Source organism: Eimeria acervulina, genomic scaffold (assembly GCF_000499425.1).
Source record: "Eimeria acervulina Houghton genomic scaffold, Eah_scaff97, whole genome shotgun sequence".
NCBI lineage: Eukaryota > Apicomplexa > Conoidasida > Eucoccidiorida > Eimeriidae > Eimeria > Eimeria acervulina.
Genome location: NW_013549497.1, coordinates 44,159 through 61,307, shown reverse-complemented (window position 1 = coordinate 61,307; position 17,149 = coordinate 44,159). Strand labels below are relative to the sequence as shown.

Genomic DNA, 17,149 nt, shown 5'->3' with positions numbered 1-17,149 from the left:
ACTTTTGGTTCTCATCTGGATGACAACCTTACGGTATGCTCAGGCAGTTGTAATTGTTGGCGTGATGAGGCACCCAAATTTCCCACAAAATCTATTTGTCGACAAGACCGGCATGCAACCGGCCATCAGCGCAATATTGCGTTTGCCTCCTGCTGAGTATTACAAGTTAACTATTGCCAGGGACAGCAGGGCTCGTTGATGTTAGCAACTTTGAGTATGTGTGCGCCTGCCTCTTCGTGAAACGACTAGGAACAGGGAAAATCGGATCGTTGTGCGTCCTATCCAACAGAGCACGCATTTGCATCGTTACCTGACCCACACAGGCAAGCATCCCTCTGCACCAGAGGTGGAAGCTTGTTTTAACGCAAAGACTTAATTATAACTTTCAACTTGTGACTAGTGAAAACGATGACTAACTGTAGACGCACTGCTTTAATGCCAGGTATCTAACCGCATCGTCGGCAGCGCACGAAGTGCTGCCCGCTGCAGGAGCCTTGCATGTACCTGGCTGCAACAGCTTCTGCCTAAGGGTTGCACTGATGTAATTTAAAAAGAAAATTTGCAACTTAGCGCCTATGAAATACACAAAAAGTGGGGTATCGTCACCAAAACAGTCCTACAATGAGTGGGTCGTGCAGTAGGTGCATGCATGCAGCCAAAGTCCTTGTGGCACGCCACAAGATCTACGCGTTCACAGGAATGAACCAACTGATATATGAGGCTACCTCAAACCACGAGGTGTGTCTTCTTCAAAAACGTAAGCGCAGACTCACAACAGAACGATTAAACCCGAATGGGCTTCTTAACAGCTGTTGAGAACGCTGTTCCCTATTTGCCAGCTTCCCGCTCACTTTAAATAATTGGTGGGGTAGGGCATTGCAGCTGTGCACATGCGGGTTTTGTTAACATTTTAGAGGATGTTAAGACTTACGATTCATATCTAGCTGTCGCAGTAACAGTTCCACCGGCCATTATTCCTGTACTCCTGAATAGTGGCGCCTATGGCCTTGCATCTCCGAACTTTAGTGGGAGCTCCCACATTTAAAGGACTCCTCTTCCAATACTACGATATGAATGGCCGCGCGGTACAGTACGAGTTGCATCGCGGAACGATTCAAAACGCAGAGAGGACGCCATGCTGCGGAAGGACCCGAATGGCAGTCCTTAACGCAGTACCCTAAGCTACTTGCTTAGGTTTCACGGCGTTGCCTCCTGATTCCAACTTGTGTAGCTAGTTGTTTGTGAGATGTAGTTGATCGGTCACTGGATTTCCCCCCGTGTGCAGTGAAAATGCTCGAGTCATTCTTGCTGCCGTACTTCAACACGGCCCTTTCTGCGGTGTTTGAGGACCTTGAGCCTCACCAGCTATACGCATCTATTTTGGGGGGTAGCCTGGTCTTGCGAAACCTGAAGCTGAAAGCAGATGCTTTGGCAGCGCTTTCCATACCGGTGGACGTAACATATGGGCATATAGCGAAGCTCGAGGTGAAAGTACGTTATAAGAGTTCCTGAAGCGTGCTGTTAACCCACTGCATACTTCACATTTTGCGTTGACGCTACCTAGCGGAACCCATGCACTTGAAGGCACTGCTGCGAGTCGCACACCGATGCCCTGTGTCAAGTTGTTCACGCCTGTGGTAACGAGTGAATGTGTGTGCTACGTCTCGTACAGCTTAATTTACTTCGTCTGCTAACGGGGCCCATAATCTTGCACGCTGAAGATGTACTTGTAGTTGGTACAACCCAGCCTCCATCTGCATGGAATGTTGAGAGAGAGCAGGCCCTGCGGGACCAGCAACGAAACCTCACTCTCTTGACGGACGAATGTTTGACGTATGCTCGGGAAGAATCAGGTCTTCCCTCTGTACTGCAAAGAGCAGTGTATGCCATTATTCAACGAATCCAGTTGTCAGTTAGCAGGTTGGAAGTGAGATTGGAAGACACGGAAACAGCACCAGGGCAGCACTTTGCTTTTGGTTTACGAGCAACGCGCCTGTATAACGTTCGGTGTGATTCCAACTGGGAAGCAGAGGGCCAGTCTTCCGCAGCAATCCTCGCAACGTCCAACAGCAGCGCCGGTCATCCTCCAGCCTCAAATACTAATTCTTGTCAGAGTTGGTTTGACTGGCTAAAATCTTTTGGGGGTCGCCAGGGAAACAACGAGTCCCCTGAGAATAAGATTCCAGAGTCATTCCACTTGAAGACGGTAATGGAAGGCGCTTGCATATATCTAGACCCCATCAATAATGGCCACGAGCAAGCCTCGTGGATTCCTTTCCCAGCCTTGTACAGAGCAGGGATAACTGAAGACCTGCAGAGGTACCTTGTTCTGGATGACCACTCTTCTAATGCAAAAGAGGTTACAGCTTGGTCCGTTATTAGAAAACCAGGGCAAGGCGAGGGCCAAGGCACTGCGTCTGTCGTGCCAGTAAGCAGACTCAGGCAAACTGTGTTGGGTAGAAAAATGCGGAGCGCTGCCAAATCTGGCGATTCCGCATCCACATCAGATGAAAAACGGCCACAGGAAGTAGGTAGCATAAAAAACGGTGATGCAAACTCTAGTCCTCCTGCTCCATTGGGGGCACCCCAAGCTACTGAAGCAGGCTCGCCTAATAATCATCAGCAGGACAAGTCACCTGAATTTATTCGATTTAGCGACTTGTACTGCCCAGAGGTGATGTGGCAAATTGCCAATCGTACAGCTCCCCATCATATGTACATTCTAAAGCCAGGAGAGGTGGAACTCAGAGTGAGATGCGTACAGCGACCTACAGCTCCCTCTCCAGGGTGTGAAAAAACCTTCTTTCGTCCTTTTCCAACGGCTTCGCACTTGAGGTTAGCAGGCGATGACGGCAATAGTGGGACTTCCACAGCGAAGGCAGGGGCAACGGCCGAACTTGAGGAGGAGCCACTGCCAGCACTCACCATCATTGTCGTCTCTCGGAATAGCCTTTTGCAGCTTACAACGTTTCAGGTAGCCTGCCTTTTCCGTTGGGTACACTATGCTGTCATCTTATACCAAGAGGTCGTCTCAGGCGTCTATGCGGAATGCCTGTAAGTCAGGGGCATTCCAACTGTGCTCATTTGCGAGTGTTCCTCGGTGTCTTCAGGGCCCCATTCATGCGTGTCTATGCTGAAACGCTTCTTCAGAGACCTCACACCAACAGAAGATGAAATGGCGAATTACCGGTATGCCTGGCGCCGCCATCTCGTGCGCTACGCTTTGAGTGCCACAAATAGCGGAAAGGCGCTTAACGTGCAAATAAGGGCAGGGCAAAGTAGAGCAGCATTTACCCCTGCGAGCGGTGTGGAAGAAAGGGACTGGGAGGCGGAAGGAGCTGCTGATGAAAAGCTTATTCAAGAATTCGAGGCAAAGTATTGGCCAACAGTAATTCTTCCCTTGCGGCAGTTGGCGCTTCAAGACCTAAAGCAGAAAGTCTGCCTCGCTCAGACTCCTCGTGTCGCCACCCGCTCCCAGCAACAATTCACAGTAGGTGGTGACAAAACAATTTTCTATCGAACGTTGGAAGGAGGACAGTCACTAGGCGGGGCATACTGCAGTGATGCTGATGCTGCAGAACGCATCATTGCTTCTTCTAGTAATGAGGCAGAGACTGACCCAGTGCAAGGGCTAATAGAGGAAATGGCAGACGAAGTGTCTGTGGCTTCTGAAGCCGAGCTACAGATGATTAAATGCATAGAACAAATGCAGCCTTGTCGGTTTTCCAAGAGCGTCCAGTTCGTCGTGCATTTTTATGCTCTAGAGGTGACACTAGCCGCTGCGTACGAAGCCCCTGCATGCATACGTGTAAAATTTGATGAGCTATATACCCACAGTGCAATGTACTATGACCTGCGCATGCAAATGGTTGCTGCGTTTGAGGGTGTCCAAATCACTGACAACCTGATGCCCAACTTAGTCCATCGTCGGGTGCTAGTCAGCCAGTCGTGTACAAAATCCCAGACGGAAGACCATACGTTAGCTGAAGCATGGAAAGGGCCGACCAGGGACACTCCCACTAATGCTCTGCTCCCTTCGTACGGATGTGCGAGTTGTGGGTCTAAGCGTATTCATGGAACGCCTCCGTTATCGCCGCTTCAACCAGTTAACACTGCATGCATCCTAGACTGGAGCATGAACTGCGTACGCCAAGGCGGATGTGCATTAGAATATTCGAGGAAAGAATGCGAAGGCGAGATGCGCGCTAGTCAGGAGGCCCCTGCAGGAGGGTGGCTACGCATTGACAAGTCCTATGTGCCTCTAGAAGGTATCCCGGATATACGCTTATACCTTCAGACACATGGTTCGCTCCTTTGCACAATAACACCAGCTGCACTAGCATATCTTGTCGAGGCTCTACAACAACCAGTTCATATGGTGGAAGGAAGCAGCATTCTGGAGGCAGCTAGCAGAGAAGTCCAAGACGCATTGCACAGAAATGAACTATTTCTGTCCCAGCTGCTTATTGGGGAAGTTGACCACCCAACGATTGATGTATGCGTGGATATCCCGGTTTCACACAAGTTGCTCGTTCCCTTTAGCCATGAGAACTTGCAGTGCCGTGGCGTCCTCTTTCAGTCCGGATTAGTGTCGGTTGATAGCCGCTTAAAACGGCCGGAGCAACAGCGCTTTGCACCCGGTCACACATGCATTAGCAAAGCCTACGACAGATATTCGATCATGATTACGGGGGCCTGCTTGCAGCGAGTAATAAATTGCCAGCAGGTTGGGTGCGGCCAGTCTGCCTTCCAAATCGTCTCGCCTTCTCTGTTGAATGGGAAAACAAACAATGCAAAACGATCTGCAGGAGCCTTAGCGGAGGTAGGCACAACTGAAATCGACCCTCACAACCGCTCTTCATATGCAGGGCCAAACTGCAGATGGCGGGAGGAACTCCGGACGAGCTCTGCCGCTGGGCGCCACAGGGAATCGATGTGTGACAGCACCGACAACCGGGTAGAAATGGTTGACGGGCCAGTGACTTACGAAGCATGTGAAACAAATGACCGGCTCGAAACCTCAGAAACCATGGAGGAGAGTGGAAAAACCTATATTATGTGGCCAATAGGATTAGTTGCGAACATTGACGTCTGCAACAATCTTCATAGTCTTACTGACTTACCCGCGTTCTCAATAACCTTCCAAGACCAAGACTTCAGGTGCCCGAAAGCCCACCATCTGCCGGGACACCTACCACTCAGTTCGGTATTCCAACTGAAACTATCATCTCAGGCTGCTGAAAACGACGCTAATTTGCTTCGTCTGTCGACAGTGCGATGTGCACCTTCCGTTTTTACGCAGTGGCGTTTGTATTACGTTGACAGACAAGGATATCGTGGCTTTCACCGGATTCCTCGCACAAGCGCAAGCTGTGCTGGAGATTGTTGTTCCATTGTGGAATGCACCATTGGCGGCTGATGACAACTTGGATACCCATTCTTTCTCTAGCACAAGCTCCGCCACGTTGAAGTCATCGGAGCAGGGGGATTCATGCACAACGGAAATCCACTTGCTTGAGTCTCTTTCAAGTATCAAAAAGGTATGCCATAATGCCGTTGAGTAAAGGCTGGCCCCGGTATTAATATAGTAGTGTTCTGCAGTAGAGAGTATGGCAGCCCCTCTGGAGATTTCCACGTCTTTTACTTGCCCACCTACGTCCTGGGGATTACTGTAAACTCTTCAGGCCTGAACACCCTTGCGAACGAGTGTACTGTGTCTAGGCGTACCTTTATAATCTTTTTTTCTCCGTCTTCTTACCTACTTGACGAAGAACGCTTTGACTTACTGCTCTGACGACAGCAAAGATATGCATGTACAAAGTCACTAACGCTTGGATTTGTGCATTTTCAGGATCGAGCGCTTTGGGGGAGAGGGGCAGCAGACATAATCCGGCTTTATAGCAATCGCGCCAATCGTAGAACTGTACGTGATGCGACGGCCGGAGGCCTAAGCGATTCCTCTGGAAGAGGGAGCATGGACTACTTAAGCAACATAGAGAAAAGCTCTGCCTTTAGGCGAGTTGCATTTTATCTCCATCGCAGTCTACATAACTCTGGCGTTCCCGGGTCAAACCACCCAATCCTTCGTAAGCGTGCCGAGCACATGCTCTCCACTACCCGCATACGGCAAGCTGGACCGAGATTCCCTGACAGGGAACCATCTTCGCTCGAAAATACCAGTAGCACAAACCTGCAGCCCGTTGAGCTCAGCTGCAACCCAATGCTGCGGCGGTCTTCTTCGTTCGAGGAGGTGGATTGCAAATGCGGCAATTGCCTTGAACTGGAGAGCGAATTCAGTCGAAGCGTATTGCGTAAGGATGAAACTCTAGAAGCGCCTCCAGCAGCGCAACATGCAACTCAGCAGGGTGCTGCGAACGGTCTAATTGGATTCGACGTAAGATTGGGTCTGTCAACTCTCGAATTTCGACTTTGCAAGGAAGAAGGCACAGTTGTTCTTGCGGCCAGAGGCGCAGCTGAACATGTGGCTAGCTCGACGGGGAAACGCCCAAGGAGCCTCGGCAACAATGTACTTGTAAAGTGCATTGTGGGCAACTCGCAAATCCGGCTGAGTTGTCCATCTCAGAGCACATGCACCGCTTGCATGGCAACCTTAGATGAGGTGTACGTTTCCCTTGGACGCCCCGTTTCGGCTGACCCACCTGAGCTTGTCCTTCCTGAAACTAGCTGGGGAAGCTATGACTATTCGAGAGGAATGAGCGATGCAGTCGTCGGAGACAAACACTATCAACGCACTTGTTTTTCACGGCGCATTTCGACTGCCGAAGGCTGTGTAGCAAGTGGGCCAGCACATATGGGCCACTTGCCTACGAATTCAGATCCGCGTGGCCTTTGCCCTTCAACGTTTTCACTTCATCAGTCTTGGTTCGCACCGCTGTTCCAGTTTATGCCACCCTTGAATATTAACCCCACCGATGTTGAGCAAGCTGCTGCTGACGTTGCCACCGCCCTTTCCGAAGCTGCAAATTCTCATGGCCAATCTTGTTCAAGGGTAATGCTACCTTCTGCAACTGTCTTGGCGCTTCGACGAGCATTTGCGAGCAAACGGTTGAGGATAACGACTCGCTGGATGTTCCCACCTCCGTATCCAGGAGAGCGGTATCGCGATGATGACAGAACAGAAAATCCAGAGTCACCGTGGGAAGTGGAAGAACAACAGTCCAGATACACTCCACTACTTAGTGGCAGGATATGTGACGAAAGTAGCACTTCGCAAGATACCATCAGTGGCGAAACTGCTGCGAACGCTGCTGGACAGGCCAATTTGAGCGTTTCCCCCCGTAGTCTCTACTCGCACATCAAGAGCGCTGCAGAGGAGGAGGTGCTGGTCGAGGACCTGGTGGGAGGCCGATACTTTTTCATACCTGCTTGCTTGCACGCAGCGATAGTATCGAAGAAAGCCTGGCAGGCACTAGCAACGAAAGCGCCAGCTGTTTCCGTTGAAGCCTCGTTGTGCCTTAAAGCGCTTATATATTCCTTGGATCTCCGATGCACCCCTCTCAGGGTAACGCTTGACTGGGGGGTTCTTTCAGAACTTATCGGTGGGTCGAACAGCTAGTGAAGCTACTAATTTACATTGCCCCTGCTACAGAAATACATGGTAGGCACCTTGGCGAGGTGTTGCCTCTGATGCAGGTCTTGCAGAGGGAGTTGTCTGCGAGGCTAGTAAAAGCTATGCAGCAGCTACTCCACGGTCTGCGGCTGCACCGAATGCGGCGGCCAAATTTCCCGTTAATCCGCCTCCATTTCAGCGGCGTAACCTCGGTTGCGTGTCTTTTGAAAAGGACGAGCCTACTGCAGGGCTTGCAAATAAAAACGAGAAAGACGCGCGTAGCAAGTGGAATAGTGATAGTCTGGACGTTGTCCTTTTTATGCAAAATGGTGGCAAACTTCCATGGAGAGTCCGGGTTAGCATGCTTATCGATCACTGCGATGTGGTTTTGCCTACCAGCACGCCTTCGCCGTATTCCAGCTGTCCCCTATCCCCAACATTTTTTAGTGAAGCCCAAATGATGTGGGCGGAGCAAATTCCAAGCCTAATTACGCGGCATCCAACGCGTCGAAGAAGTCTTTTGGAGGCGCCTCCAGTATCTCGAAGACTTCAGTCCCACAGCACTGGTTTAGCGCTGCACCAAGACTCCAGTTCCATGGCATTGTGCGGGCTGGACAGCGTTGATGGCTTCCCCGCTTCCTTCAGGCAAGGCGGGCGAAACAAGGGAGCAGAGACGGACACACCGTCAAGAGAAGGGACCCACGATTTATTGGAGGCAATTCTAGCTACAGCACCTCCTCTTTACGTCCTTTCCTTTTCTTTTGCCACTTCCTTTTATTCGGAGTGCCACTCACTCGTACATGCTGGGTTGACAGCTTCTTGTCAAGCAGAGCCTGGATGCTCCCAAGAGGTAGTGAGACCTACCAGAGTGCAAAAAACCGTGAGGCTCTTGGGAAACATAAATCAACTACGGGCGGAACTATTGCAAGGCACAGGCGGCCCTGACAAAGCTCTGACTCATTTGGTTGAACTACTGCAGAGGGCATTGGGGCTACCTGAGCCAGAAAGCGTAGGTCGCCCACCCCTTGGAGGTTGCTTGAGGCCCACAGGATTCGGAGTTCCGAACGTGTCTCCCTTAACGCTTCTCGATGGCCACCGAATTGCACGTAACCTGTCTTGCACCGCTACGAGGGAAAGATCTGCTTCTTTAACAGCATCGCAACTATTTGCTGATCCCGTTATAGAGCCCCGCTCAACATGCGGTTCCAGCCAACCTAGTAGGGGTTTCCGCTCCACTATGGAACCCAGCCGCAAAGGAAGGGTTGGTAATCGGGCAGTGATCACTGTACAAAGGCACGGGATCATTGATGGGTGTCGCTGCCGAGTGACAGCCTGCTTCAGGACGGCAGAATCGAAGTGTGCGGAATGCATTTCTACCGTGGGACGAACGGAGCAAACTCCGTCGCGCAGCTTGCCGGATGGAACAAGCCTAGAAAAGGTTACTGGTGCAGGATTGACAGAACCAAGATGCTGCGACGCAACAAATGCTTACAGACGGAGACCAAACTACTTCGAGAACAACGGAGAAGTAGTAGTCGATCTGGAGCCTCTGGTGGTACGCATGTCTGCGGAATATGGATACGGCCGTTTTGAGAGACATTGACACTGCCCGTTATCGCCTGTAGTAGCGTTGACATATCTGCACAGTTTGGGCACTTATGGTGGCCCATGCAGCGCGATAAAGTGGGAACGACGACATTCAGCGTGAGCAATAGTAGTCCCGGTGCGTCATCTACTCGCAGGTACACTTGGAGCCGTCCGTAGTAGTCGCTGGGGTGTCACTGCTTCAGCTTCTGCAAAAGCTTTTTATGCCAGCTCCTCCGACAGCCTCATCGCCGCAAATTGAAACAGCAGGGACGCACTTTGGGACGAAGTATGCTGACGTATGTGCCAAACTATCAGAAGTAAATGGCACGACGACAACAGCTAGCAAGCGTCCGCGCATCTGCGTCACTGCGGAGCCATCTGGTGACGCAGGAGCACCAGATGACCATCGCCAACAGCCACGTCTGACAACGCCTTGCCGGGTTCAAAAAAATGGCGAAGCACTGCTTGCCAACGCCAGTGTTGCTGCTGTGTCATCACCGGAGATTGCAGGAAAAGTGCAATCTTCTTTTGAAACCGCAGAATCTTCGTTTTCTTCCTCCGTTATCGAGGGTTCCGTCCCTATTGCGGACGCAATACAAGGTGTGGGAGTCAATGAAGGCTTTGGCGAAGGCACTAGAGGCAGCTCGCCGGTCTCAGAAAGCAAAGGAAAAAACGCTGAATGCCATGTGGGGTCTAGGCAGCGTACACATGCCACACTTGAAGATAATACGCAGGACAAGGAGGATACAGGAAACACCTTGTCTTTGTTTTGGAAGTTAGTAAACTCTCTTGGCGCCGTTCTTATCCTGAAAATACAGATGGAGTGCATCCAATTTGAAAGCCCCTCTCTGCATTTCACCGTGGAGGACCTAGAAGTTCGCTGTGGTCTCGAGTAAGAGCTTTGGATATCTTTTATCCCTCAGAATACGGCATCTGTTTGGTAAATATTTTCTGTAAACATCATTGTTGAACACTTTCCCTCCTGCAGCCATGAGCAATGCTCGTCTATTTTCAGGAGATGCGTGCAGGCTCTGATGTCAAACGAGCACATGGCTGTGTATTGTTTTGTTTACGGCCGTCTTAGCTTCTGCAGGTTCCCTCGCTTCCTTGAAGCGTCCCATCTTAAGGCGGCCCCAGAAAGTTACACGTACATGAGGAACGCCAAACGAACGCGACAGAGGTCGGTAGCTGCCCGGCTTTCACTGAAGCGTCTTCCACCAGAAGAAGCCACTCTCCCTATGCCGCAGGCGTCGCAGGGAAGGCAGCAATTCGGACAAGCTGCACTCAAAAAGCCTACAAAGCTACCAGTATCTCCAAGTGACATGACCAAGGGAGATGCGAGGGAACAGAAGGAAGTTTCGCTAGGCATTACGATGATGTTCTCTGCCGAAGCTCTGCATAAGGAAAGAATAGCCCTTGAATCTATCGTGGAACCATGCCAATGCTCCGTGGACCTTCGATATGTACGTTCACTTCTATGGGCGTATAGGTAGGCAGCGGGCCTCCCTGGAATCATTTCTCATTGCTTCTAAAAGTAGGTGGATCGCTCTTGCTTGCTGCTGCTACGTAGACTCCAGGGGATCTTCTGCTAAAGACGCTATCAACTCACCCTCCAGCAGAGAAAGGCGCAAGCCATTTCACAGGGCGGCCTACAGTGTTAAAGAGAGCAAAGTCTGTATGGGCGTCCGGGGCACATGTGAAGGATTCCAGAGCAAGAGATGGACAGCAACGTTCCTTTCTCTTAAACCCCAAGCTGGAGAGGAGGACAAAATACATGCAAAACAGCCTGAGCTACCGTGCTTCGGAGGTGGACTCGGCAGCTGCCGAGGCAAGAAAAGGCCTTGAGACGCAGGCCCATGTCTACCAGTGGATGAAGGATGCCAGTAGTCGCAGTACAAAACTTCAGCAGCTCGCGAAGACTTGGGGCAAATACGGGACAGAGGTCTGCGCAGAAGTCTACTGCTCCTGGATTAACGTGACAGCAGCGCCTTTCCTCATGGACGCAGTGCTGGACACTGCTAACCTCATCGAGGCAGCTCAGCGAGCATTGCAAGAACAACTCAGCAAGTGCGGGCCGATCCCATACCAACCAACAACAGCACCAAGTGTCTGTTTGCGTACATTCCCCACTTGGTAATGCATGGAAGCTTCGTTCAACGCTGCGGCTCATGTACTCTGCGCTGCGCAGGCAGCAACATCTGCGCATTGCTCTCCGCAGCGGCACTTCACCAAGTAAGGTACCAAAATGTTCAACATGCACGTTAGTACCCTGGCAGGTGGATTCCTTTTTTGCTTGCCATACCTTGAAACATGCATAGAGCATTTGTTCTTCTGCCATATCTGGCATGGCTGGCGATTTTGCATGGTTGTACACCTTCTTGATTTCATCACTGGGAGCTTTTAAATGCTCAAATACAATGCGAACATGACCTGCAGGCCCCGTTCAACAATCCAAAAGCACGACGAAGAATATCGACTGTCCTACAAGGAACTTCATAATCGTTGCATCGCAGGGAAACTTGGCTCTTCCAGAACGTACAAACGAAACCGCGAGCGACGTCCCAGACGCCTGCCCAGAGCACGGGAAGGAAGGCCATTATCCCAGCAGGATCGTCGGCTGTGCAGATTCGGCGTCCGCATCGGTCGTCCGGAGGCAATCCCACGTAGAGCAGAGTAACGTGCCTGATATAACCCGTGTTCAAGGGGCACTCGAATCTCCTGCACAGGGTTTGCGAGATCATCCACAAAACAATGCGGCCATGGAAGAGCAGCCTTTGCCCTTGTTGTAGGCATCATCACATTCACCGCCAGCCACTTGCTCTGCGCCGCATCTGTTGTAAGCAAATTTTGCATCTCAGCTCTTTAAGGCTAACGTCTGTACGTTGAAATGAATTGAACTGCGCAAGTATCAACGGTGATTAACCCTTTTTGCTGTTTATTGATACGCAGAGTAAACATGACAGGCCTGCTATTACTTGTCCACATCCCGAATCCAGAAAGGCGAACCCCAGAGGCACAGGGAGAGGAAAGCAACTCGCTAATGCTGGATCACCACCTCGTGACAGATGGTTTTGGCATCATGCGCAGAAGAGCTTTTGCAACGATTCCCGTGGCAGCAAGGGATTCTTCATCAACTACTTCACAAGGCGCTGGAGAAGATGAGCACAACTACAGCAATTCCTTGGACGGAAGCTTAGACAATACAGCCGCCTGTGACAACCAGTTCAACACTTCACCCGGAACACAGGCAGCCACAGAAAATATGACTGGAGGGTGGAGGCCGGTGTATCATGGCGAAAGCTTACAAATACCTTTAGACGACCACGTGAGGTCCATTCCGCCTATTCAGCGCCGCTAATAGTAGTGTTGCTGCTCCGCCGCTGCAGGCTTTTCAAACCTATGACTTGTCTGTTTGTTGTCCTATCGGCGCACGCAGGGGCAGACCAGGAAGGTGGTGGTCCGCCTGCAAATTGCGGGGTCCGAATTTGAGATAGATGACTTGAGCCTCGATGGGACCCAAGTGTCCGTAAGAGAGCTTCCAATTAAGCTGCCCGGGCTTATGAATATCCCACTGCTACGGGATGCGAGAAAAAAACAGCGGCGCGAGTTGCTTCATACCTCAGCACGCATCCTTGTGAGAACGGTGTTTATCCCCAGTACGCGAACCTTTAATACGTACTTGTCGTCCATGGTCTCCATCCGAAATAATTTATCTACTCCAGTCATGGTACGTTGGGTTATGGCCTCAACCCCCTTTTGCTAGGGTCAATTATATTCCTAGCTTGAGCAAAGACCTGCCCTAAGGTCAGAAGGTTGCGAGCTGCGGTTCAGGTCTTTCCCCATCCTGCCATAGCTGTTCGTGACACGCCTGCCGAAGGCTCTTCAACTGCATCCTCGAGTTATTCCGCCGACGACCGGCAGAACGTCGAGGAACCAAAAGGCCGTTTAACGTCCTTAAGAAGACATGTGAGCCCGAAGGAAAACGCAGATGAAGGAAATTTCCCGCGCTCCCCCGTCAGCGCGGAATCGTCCGCAGCAGAGCCATTGGTCCACGGAGACCTCCAAACCACCGCATCACACGCACATCCTGATGACAGCAGCGAAGGTATCTCCAGCCAGACGCCCTCAAGGGATGGAAGATCTGCAGACGAAGACGCAACCGTCTCGTCTTGCTGCCCATTGAGCATTCAAGAACATGGGGGCGTCGCACACGTTCCTTTATCTTGGATCCTTCCTAGAGCCGTTGCGGCACACAGACTGGGATACTTGGGCTTAGACAGAACCTGCGAGGGTTCCTTTTCGGAACCCCGAGAGTCCTCAGCGAAGCCGGACCCACTTGCCTCTAGCCCCAAAACCGAGGGTAAGCCAGCCGCAAAATCTACCGACGCCATTCCACAAACCTCCAATTCTCCATTCTTCTGGAGGCAAAAGAACCTGACAGACCAAAAGAACCGTGGAGCAGCTGTGATGACTGTCCCCTTAACCAGCATTAAGATACATGGGAAGGTTTCTGGGGCTCGTGGCCTACGGGCGGCCTCGTCGGAAGTCGTAGATGCCTTTCCAAATTTATACAAGTGTGCAGTAGAAAAGTGGAAAGGTGACATGGCCGTTGAACCCTTGTATATTATCCCCTCGTCCTGCATCATTGCGGCGCTCGGACTAGAAGAAAATGACTCGGATTATAGGAGGACCAACGGCGACGGCAGTAATCTTCACCCAAAGAGTAGCTGGCAAAGGCTGACGACGGATTCTAGGAGCTACCTCATTTCTTTCCTTTCGAACAAGCAATCCAACCCTCCTGATTACGATGCCAAGGGAATGGGAGCCAAGGTAAATGACGGAACCTCGCTGTACCACGGTGATTGTTTGCTCACCTCCAAGAGTTTGTGTCACAAAGGAACGAACAACAGGCCAGGCAGTTTTCAGCCAGGTAGACATCCAGCTGATACAGTTTCGCAACATAATGTAGCGAAGGAACCAATCGCAAAAAACATTTGTTTACTTACTTTTTAACCCATAACAAAAACACACTCTCAAAGGCGCCATGCACTGCATGCTCCACAGTGCTTTTAAGCTACACAAATGATTTTTACGATAGCTGGGATAAAGTGGCATTCAGTGAGTACGTTCAATAGCAAGCGCAGAATTTGTTCTCTTTGCAGCTTTTGATTCCCTGTCCGCTGACTTGTGTACTGTTCTTCCAAAACTTCAGGGCTACTTTGACTTTTATTCACTTGCTCGCTCTCTCGGAGCAAAGCCTCTTCTGGAGCACGGCACCCTTCAACAAATTGCGCTGGAAACCAGTCACAGTATTTTTTCCTTCGACTGCCGGCCCCAGGTTTTGGAATTTTCCCACAGATCAACTTCACGCACTGCTGACGCAGATGCGACTGGTGATATCATCGACAACACCTTGGAACAATCAACGCATGTTAATATCAACAACGTTGAACCGAGCTCGGTAGTCTCTACTGCAATTGCCGTTACAGTTTATGGCCAGTCGCGAGACTTGGTGTCTGAATCAGACCCGCTTTTCTTTGAAGTGGGGCTCAACGCACCCATATGTGTAAGTTCTGTAACTCTACTTTATAAAGATGCTGCTGCTGTGATAATGGACTAAGTTCGCTGCTGAGTGTGGGCTTGGAAGTTTGCATGTGTATGGTGAACAGCTTGGAAATCGGCTCTTTGAACCTCTTCGGGTGTCAGTTATCCCCAATAACTCGGCAACGGTACAGCGGCATCCTGCAGGAGGTGCAGCTCTGGACCACCAGGAACGGTTGCTCCCTTATGCAGGCATCCCCGCGGGGGGTGACGTCAATATCCAAAGGGCTGCTAGCGGGATTGCGTTCGAGTTGGAGACCACCGCTTGTGGGTCGGAATACCGGCATATTTATGAGTCCAAGCCTTTGTTGTTCGATTGCCATTCGCCGGCTCCTGCGAGTGCGGTGGACCTTGCAGTATGCTTCGTCCGGTCTCGTATCCTTGATAGCTCTGGAAACAGAATACAACAACACTCAGCAGTGTACCGGCACGTTTCCAGGCATCAGCCGGCAGAGTTTTCTGTACAGGCTGAAGTCCTGGGATGGGTTCAGCAAAGTGCCAGTTCCTCGAGTGTCGGATCATGTGATAGTAATTCATCTGCATGCGACTATGCGGGCCTAACGAATATCAAGAGGCACATGTGGTGCACATGCGTGAGAATGATTCGGATATTTGCACCCTTCTGGTTGGTTAACCGGCAGCCTGAAGCTCTGGTTGTGTCATACTGCCGCCGCCCAATTCAGTATTTGCCTTCCTTCGACTGGAGACTCCTGGGGGTGCCTTCGCAAGGCAAAGCATATCTCGCTCTTGGAATTGCTCCTGATGACGAGGCAGCTCACCTTCTTGCGCAAAAAGACCCCACGAGCCCAGCTCTGGCTGAAGATATCAAGGCTGCGCGTTCAAGGAGGGGGACAAGCGCAAAGTTGAGTCCCCCATTTCGCGCTGACATTGTCGGCCGTCCTACGACCGTTTCTGTCCACATGCAGACTTTAGGGGAGGCTCCCTACAGGGAGAGTTCGAGAAAATCGCGTCACTTTGGAGTAACCGTGGCCTTGGCTCCCCCGCCCTTCTCCCGCTCCAGAATAATCAGCGTCCACAGCCGCTTCATACTCAAGAATTGCCTTGCAAGTGACATGTGGGTAAGGGAGACAAATGGCAATGCTCCCCCTCTTCGTCTCGCTCCAGGGTGTCAATGCGCATTCCATCCGCAGGCTTTAGGACCCCGTGGCGAAGCCCTCATATGCATCACCAAAACGGACCCTGCATTCATTGAAAACCTTGCAAAAACAGATGCAGCTGCTACCATGCGTCCAGAGAATTCGCATCCTGATGGAATTCCAAAGGCCCAGACTATAGAAAGGGTTGTGTGGTCTTCCCAGCTGTCGGTTTCCCGCAGCGCCTCATTTCAAATTCGTTTGAAAACACCAGGAGACTCTTTGCTTGGCTGTGGGGGGTCTACCCATCGGCACTTACCTCGAGGTCTATTTGCAAAGGGCGGCAGGGCCCTGTCGTGGGAACACCACAACATTCATATTGGCATTCGGTCTCTGGAGAACGCTGCATATGCTGTGGTGTTCAGTGAACCTTTAGCCTCTGAGTACCTTTTGGTTAACAACACTAACCACATAATTGCTTTTGCGCAGAGTGGCATTCGAACTAAACACGTTTGGGAGGTCCTAGACAGGGGCAACCAAGTCGATTACGCATGGACGGATCCCCAGCGTGAAAGAAAGTCCCTGCGGTTTTCGTTCTGGGATCAGAACCAGAAGGTGGTGAAGACATGCGACATTGCCCGAGTTCGAGTCCACCGACCTCTAACTTTGCCAAATTCAAAAGAAAAAATTTATTTTGTTACGGACGTTCGCGGCAGCAGGAGGCGAGTGACTGTCACACTCGATGAGCCTTCTGCCTCAATGAAGAACGCTCTCGGAGCACGCAAAGTTTGGAAGAGTTTGCAGCATGACCTTCTCAAGATCCGCCGAAAGAAGGTGCAAAACCCACTAGAGAGAGAGACCAACGCATGCACCCTAACTCATCCCTATTCACTTGCTGATGCATGCACGTCAGTTTCTGAAAGTAGGAAGCTGACTGTTCCCAGTGGTGAGCGACAGCTTTTGGTGACGGCTCGAGAACCGAAGATAGGGGAAGAAGATGAAACTGCACTAGGTGTCCCGTTCAGCCTAGCAACTCTTCCCAAAGATCGGCCGCCTCAGCGTAAAATGCTTAGGTTTCAGAAGAGGGAGATGTTGGGACGCAAGCTACGGATTAGCGCCCTTGCTTGCGGGGGGGAGAGCTCCTCCGGGTCCTCCCTGCTTGCTGAAGATACAGTAGCTCATTCAGAGCCACGTGCGCCAACAGGATCTAGTGAGTCTCATGGGACAGACTCGAGGGAAGCCGTACGGCGACACCGGATGACAGCTCTCCTCCTGAATCGCCGAAGTCTGACAAACG

The 17,149-nt window shown here is 51.2% G+C and overlaps 1 protein-coding gene across 1 annotated transcript in view; it reads left to right on the top strand.

Moving 5' to 3' along the window:
* Window positions 1–1,290: 1,290 nt before the first annotated feature.
* EAH_00015880 (AGAP005082-PA, related, related) overlaps window positions 1,291–17,149 on the top strand; it is a gene marked incomplete at both ends in the record, with an annotated part of 19,117 nt that continues 3,258 nt past the window's right edge. The window contains 14 exons of the mRNA XM_013394037.1: window positions 1,291–1,491; window positions 1,781–3,054; window positions 3,151–5,160; window positions 5,303–5,540; window positions 5,852–7,559; window positions 7,654–9,125; window positions 9,361–10,049; window positions 10,242–10,620; window positions 10,728–11,224; window positions 12,107–12,482; window positions 12,594–12,683; window positions 12,989–14,015; window positions 14,320–14,723; window positions 14,827–17,094. Coding sequence (XP_013249491.1) covers window positions 1,291–1,491; window positions 1,781–3,054; window positions 3,151–5,160; window positions 5,303–5,540; window positions 5,852–7,559; window positions 7,654–9,125; window positions 9,361–10,049; window positions 10,242–10,620; window positions 10,728–11,224; window positions 12,107–12,482; window positions 12,594–12,683; window positions 12,989–14,015; window positions 14,320–14,723; window positions 14,827–17,094 — 12,633 coding nt within the window. The remainder of the gene's footprint in view (window positions 1,492–1,780; window positions 3,055–3,150; window positions 5,161–5,302; window positions 5,541–5,851; window positions 7,560–7,653; window positions 9,126–9,360; window positions 10,050–10,241; window positions 10,621–10,727; window positions 11,225–12,106; window positions 12,483–12,593; window positions 12,684–12,988; window positions 14,016–14,319; window positions 14,724–14,826; window positions 17,095–17,149) is intronic.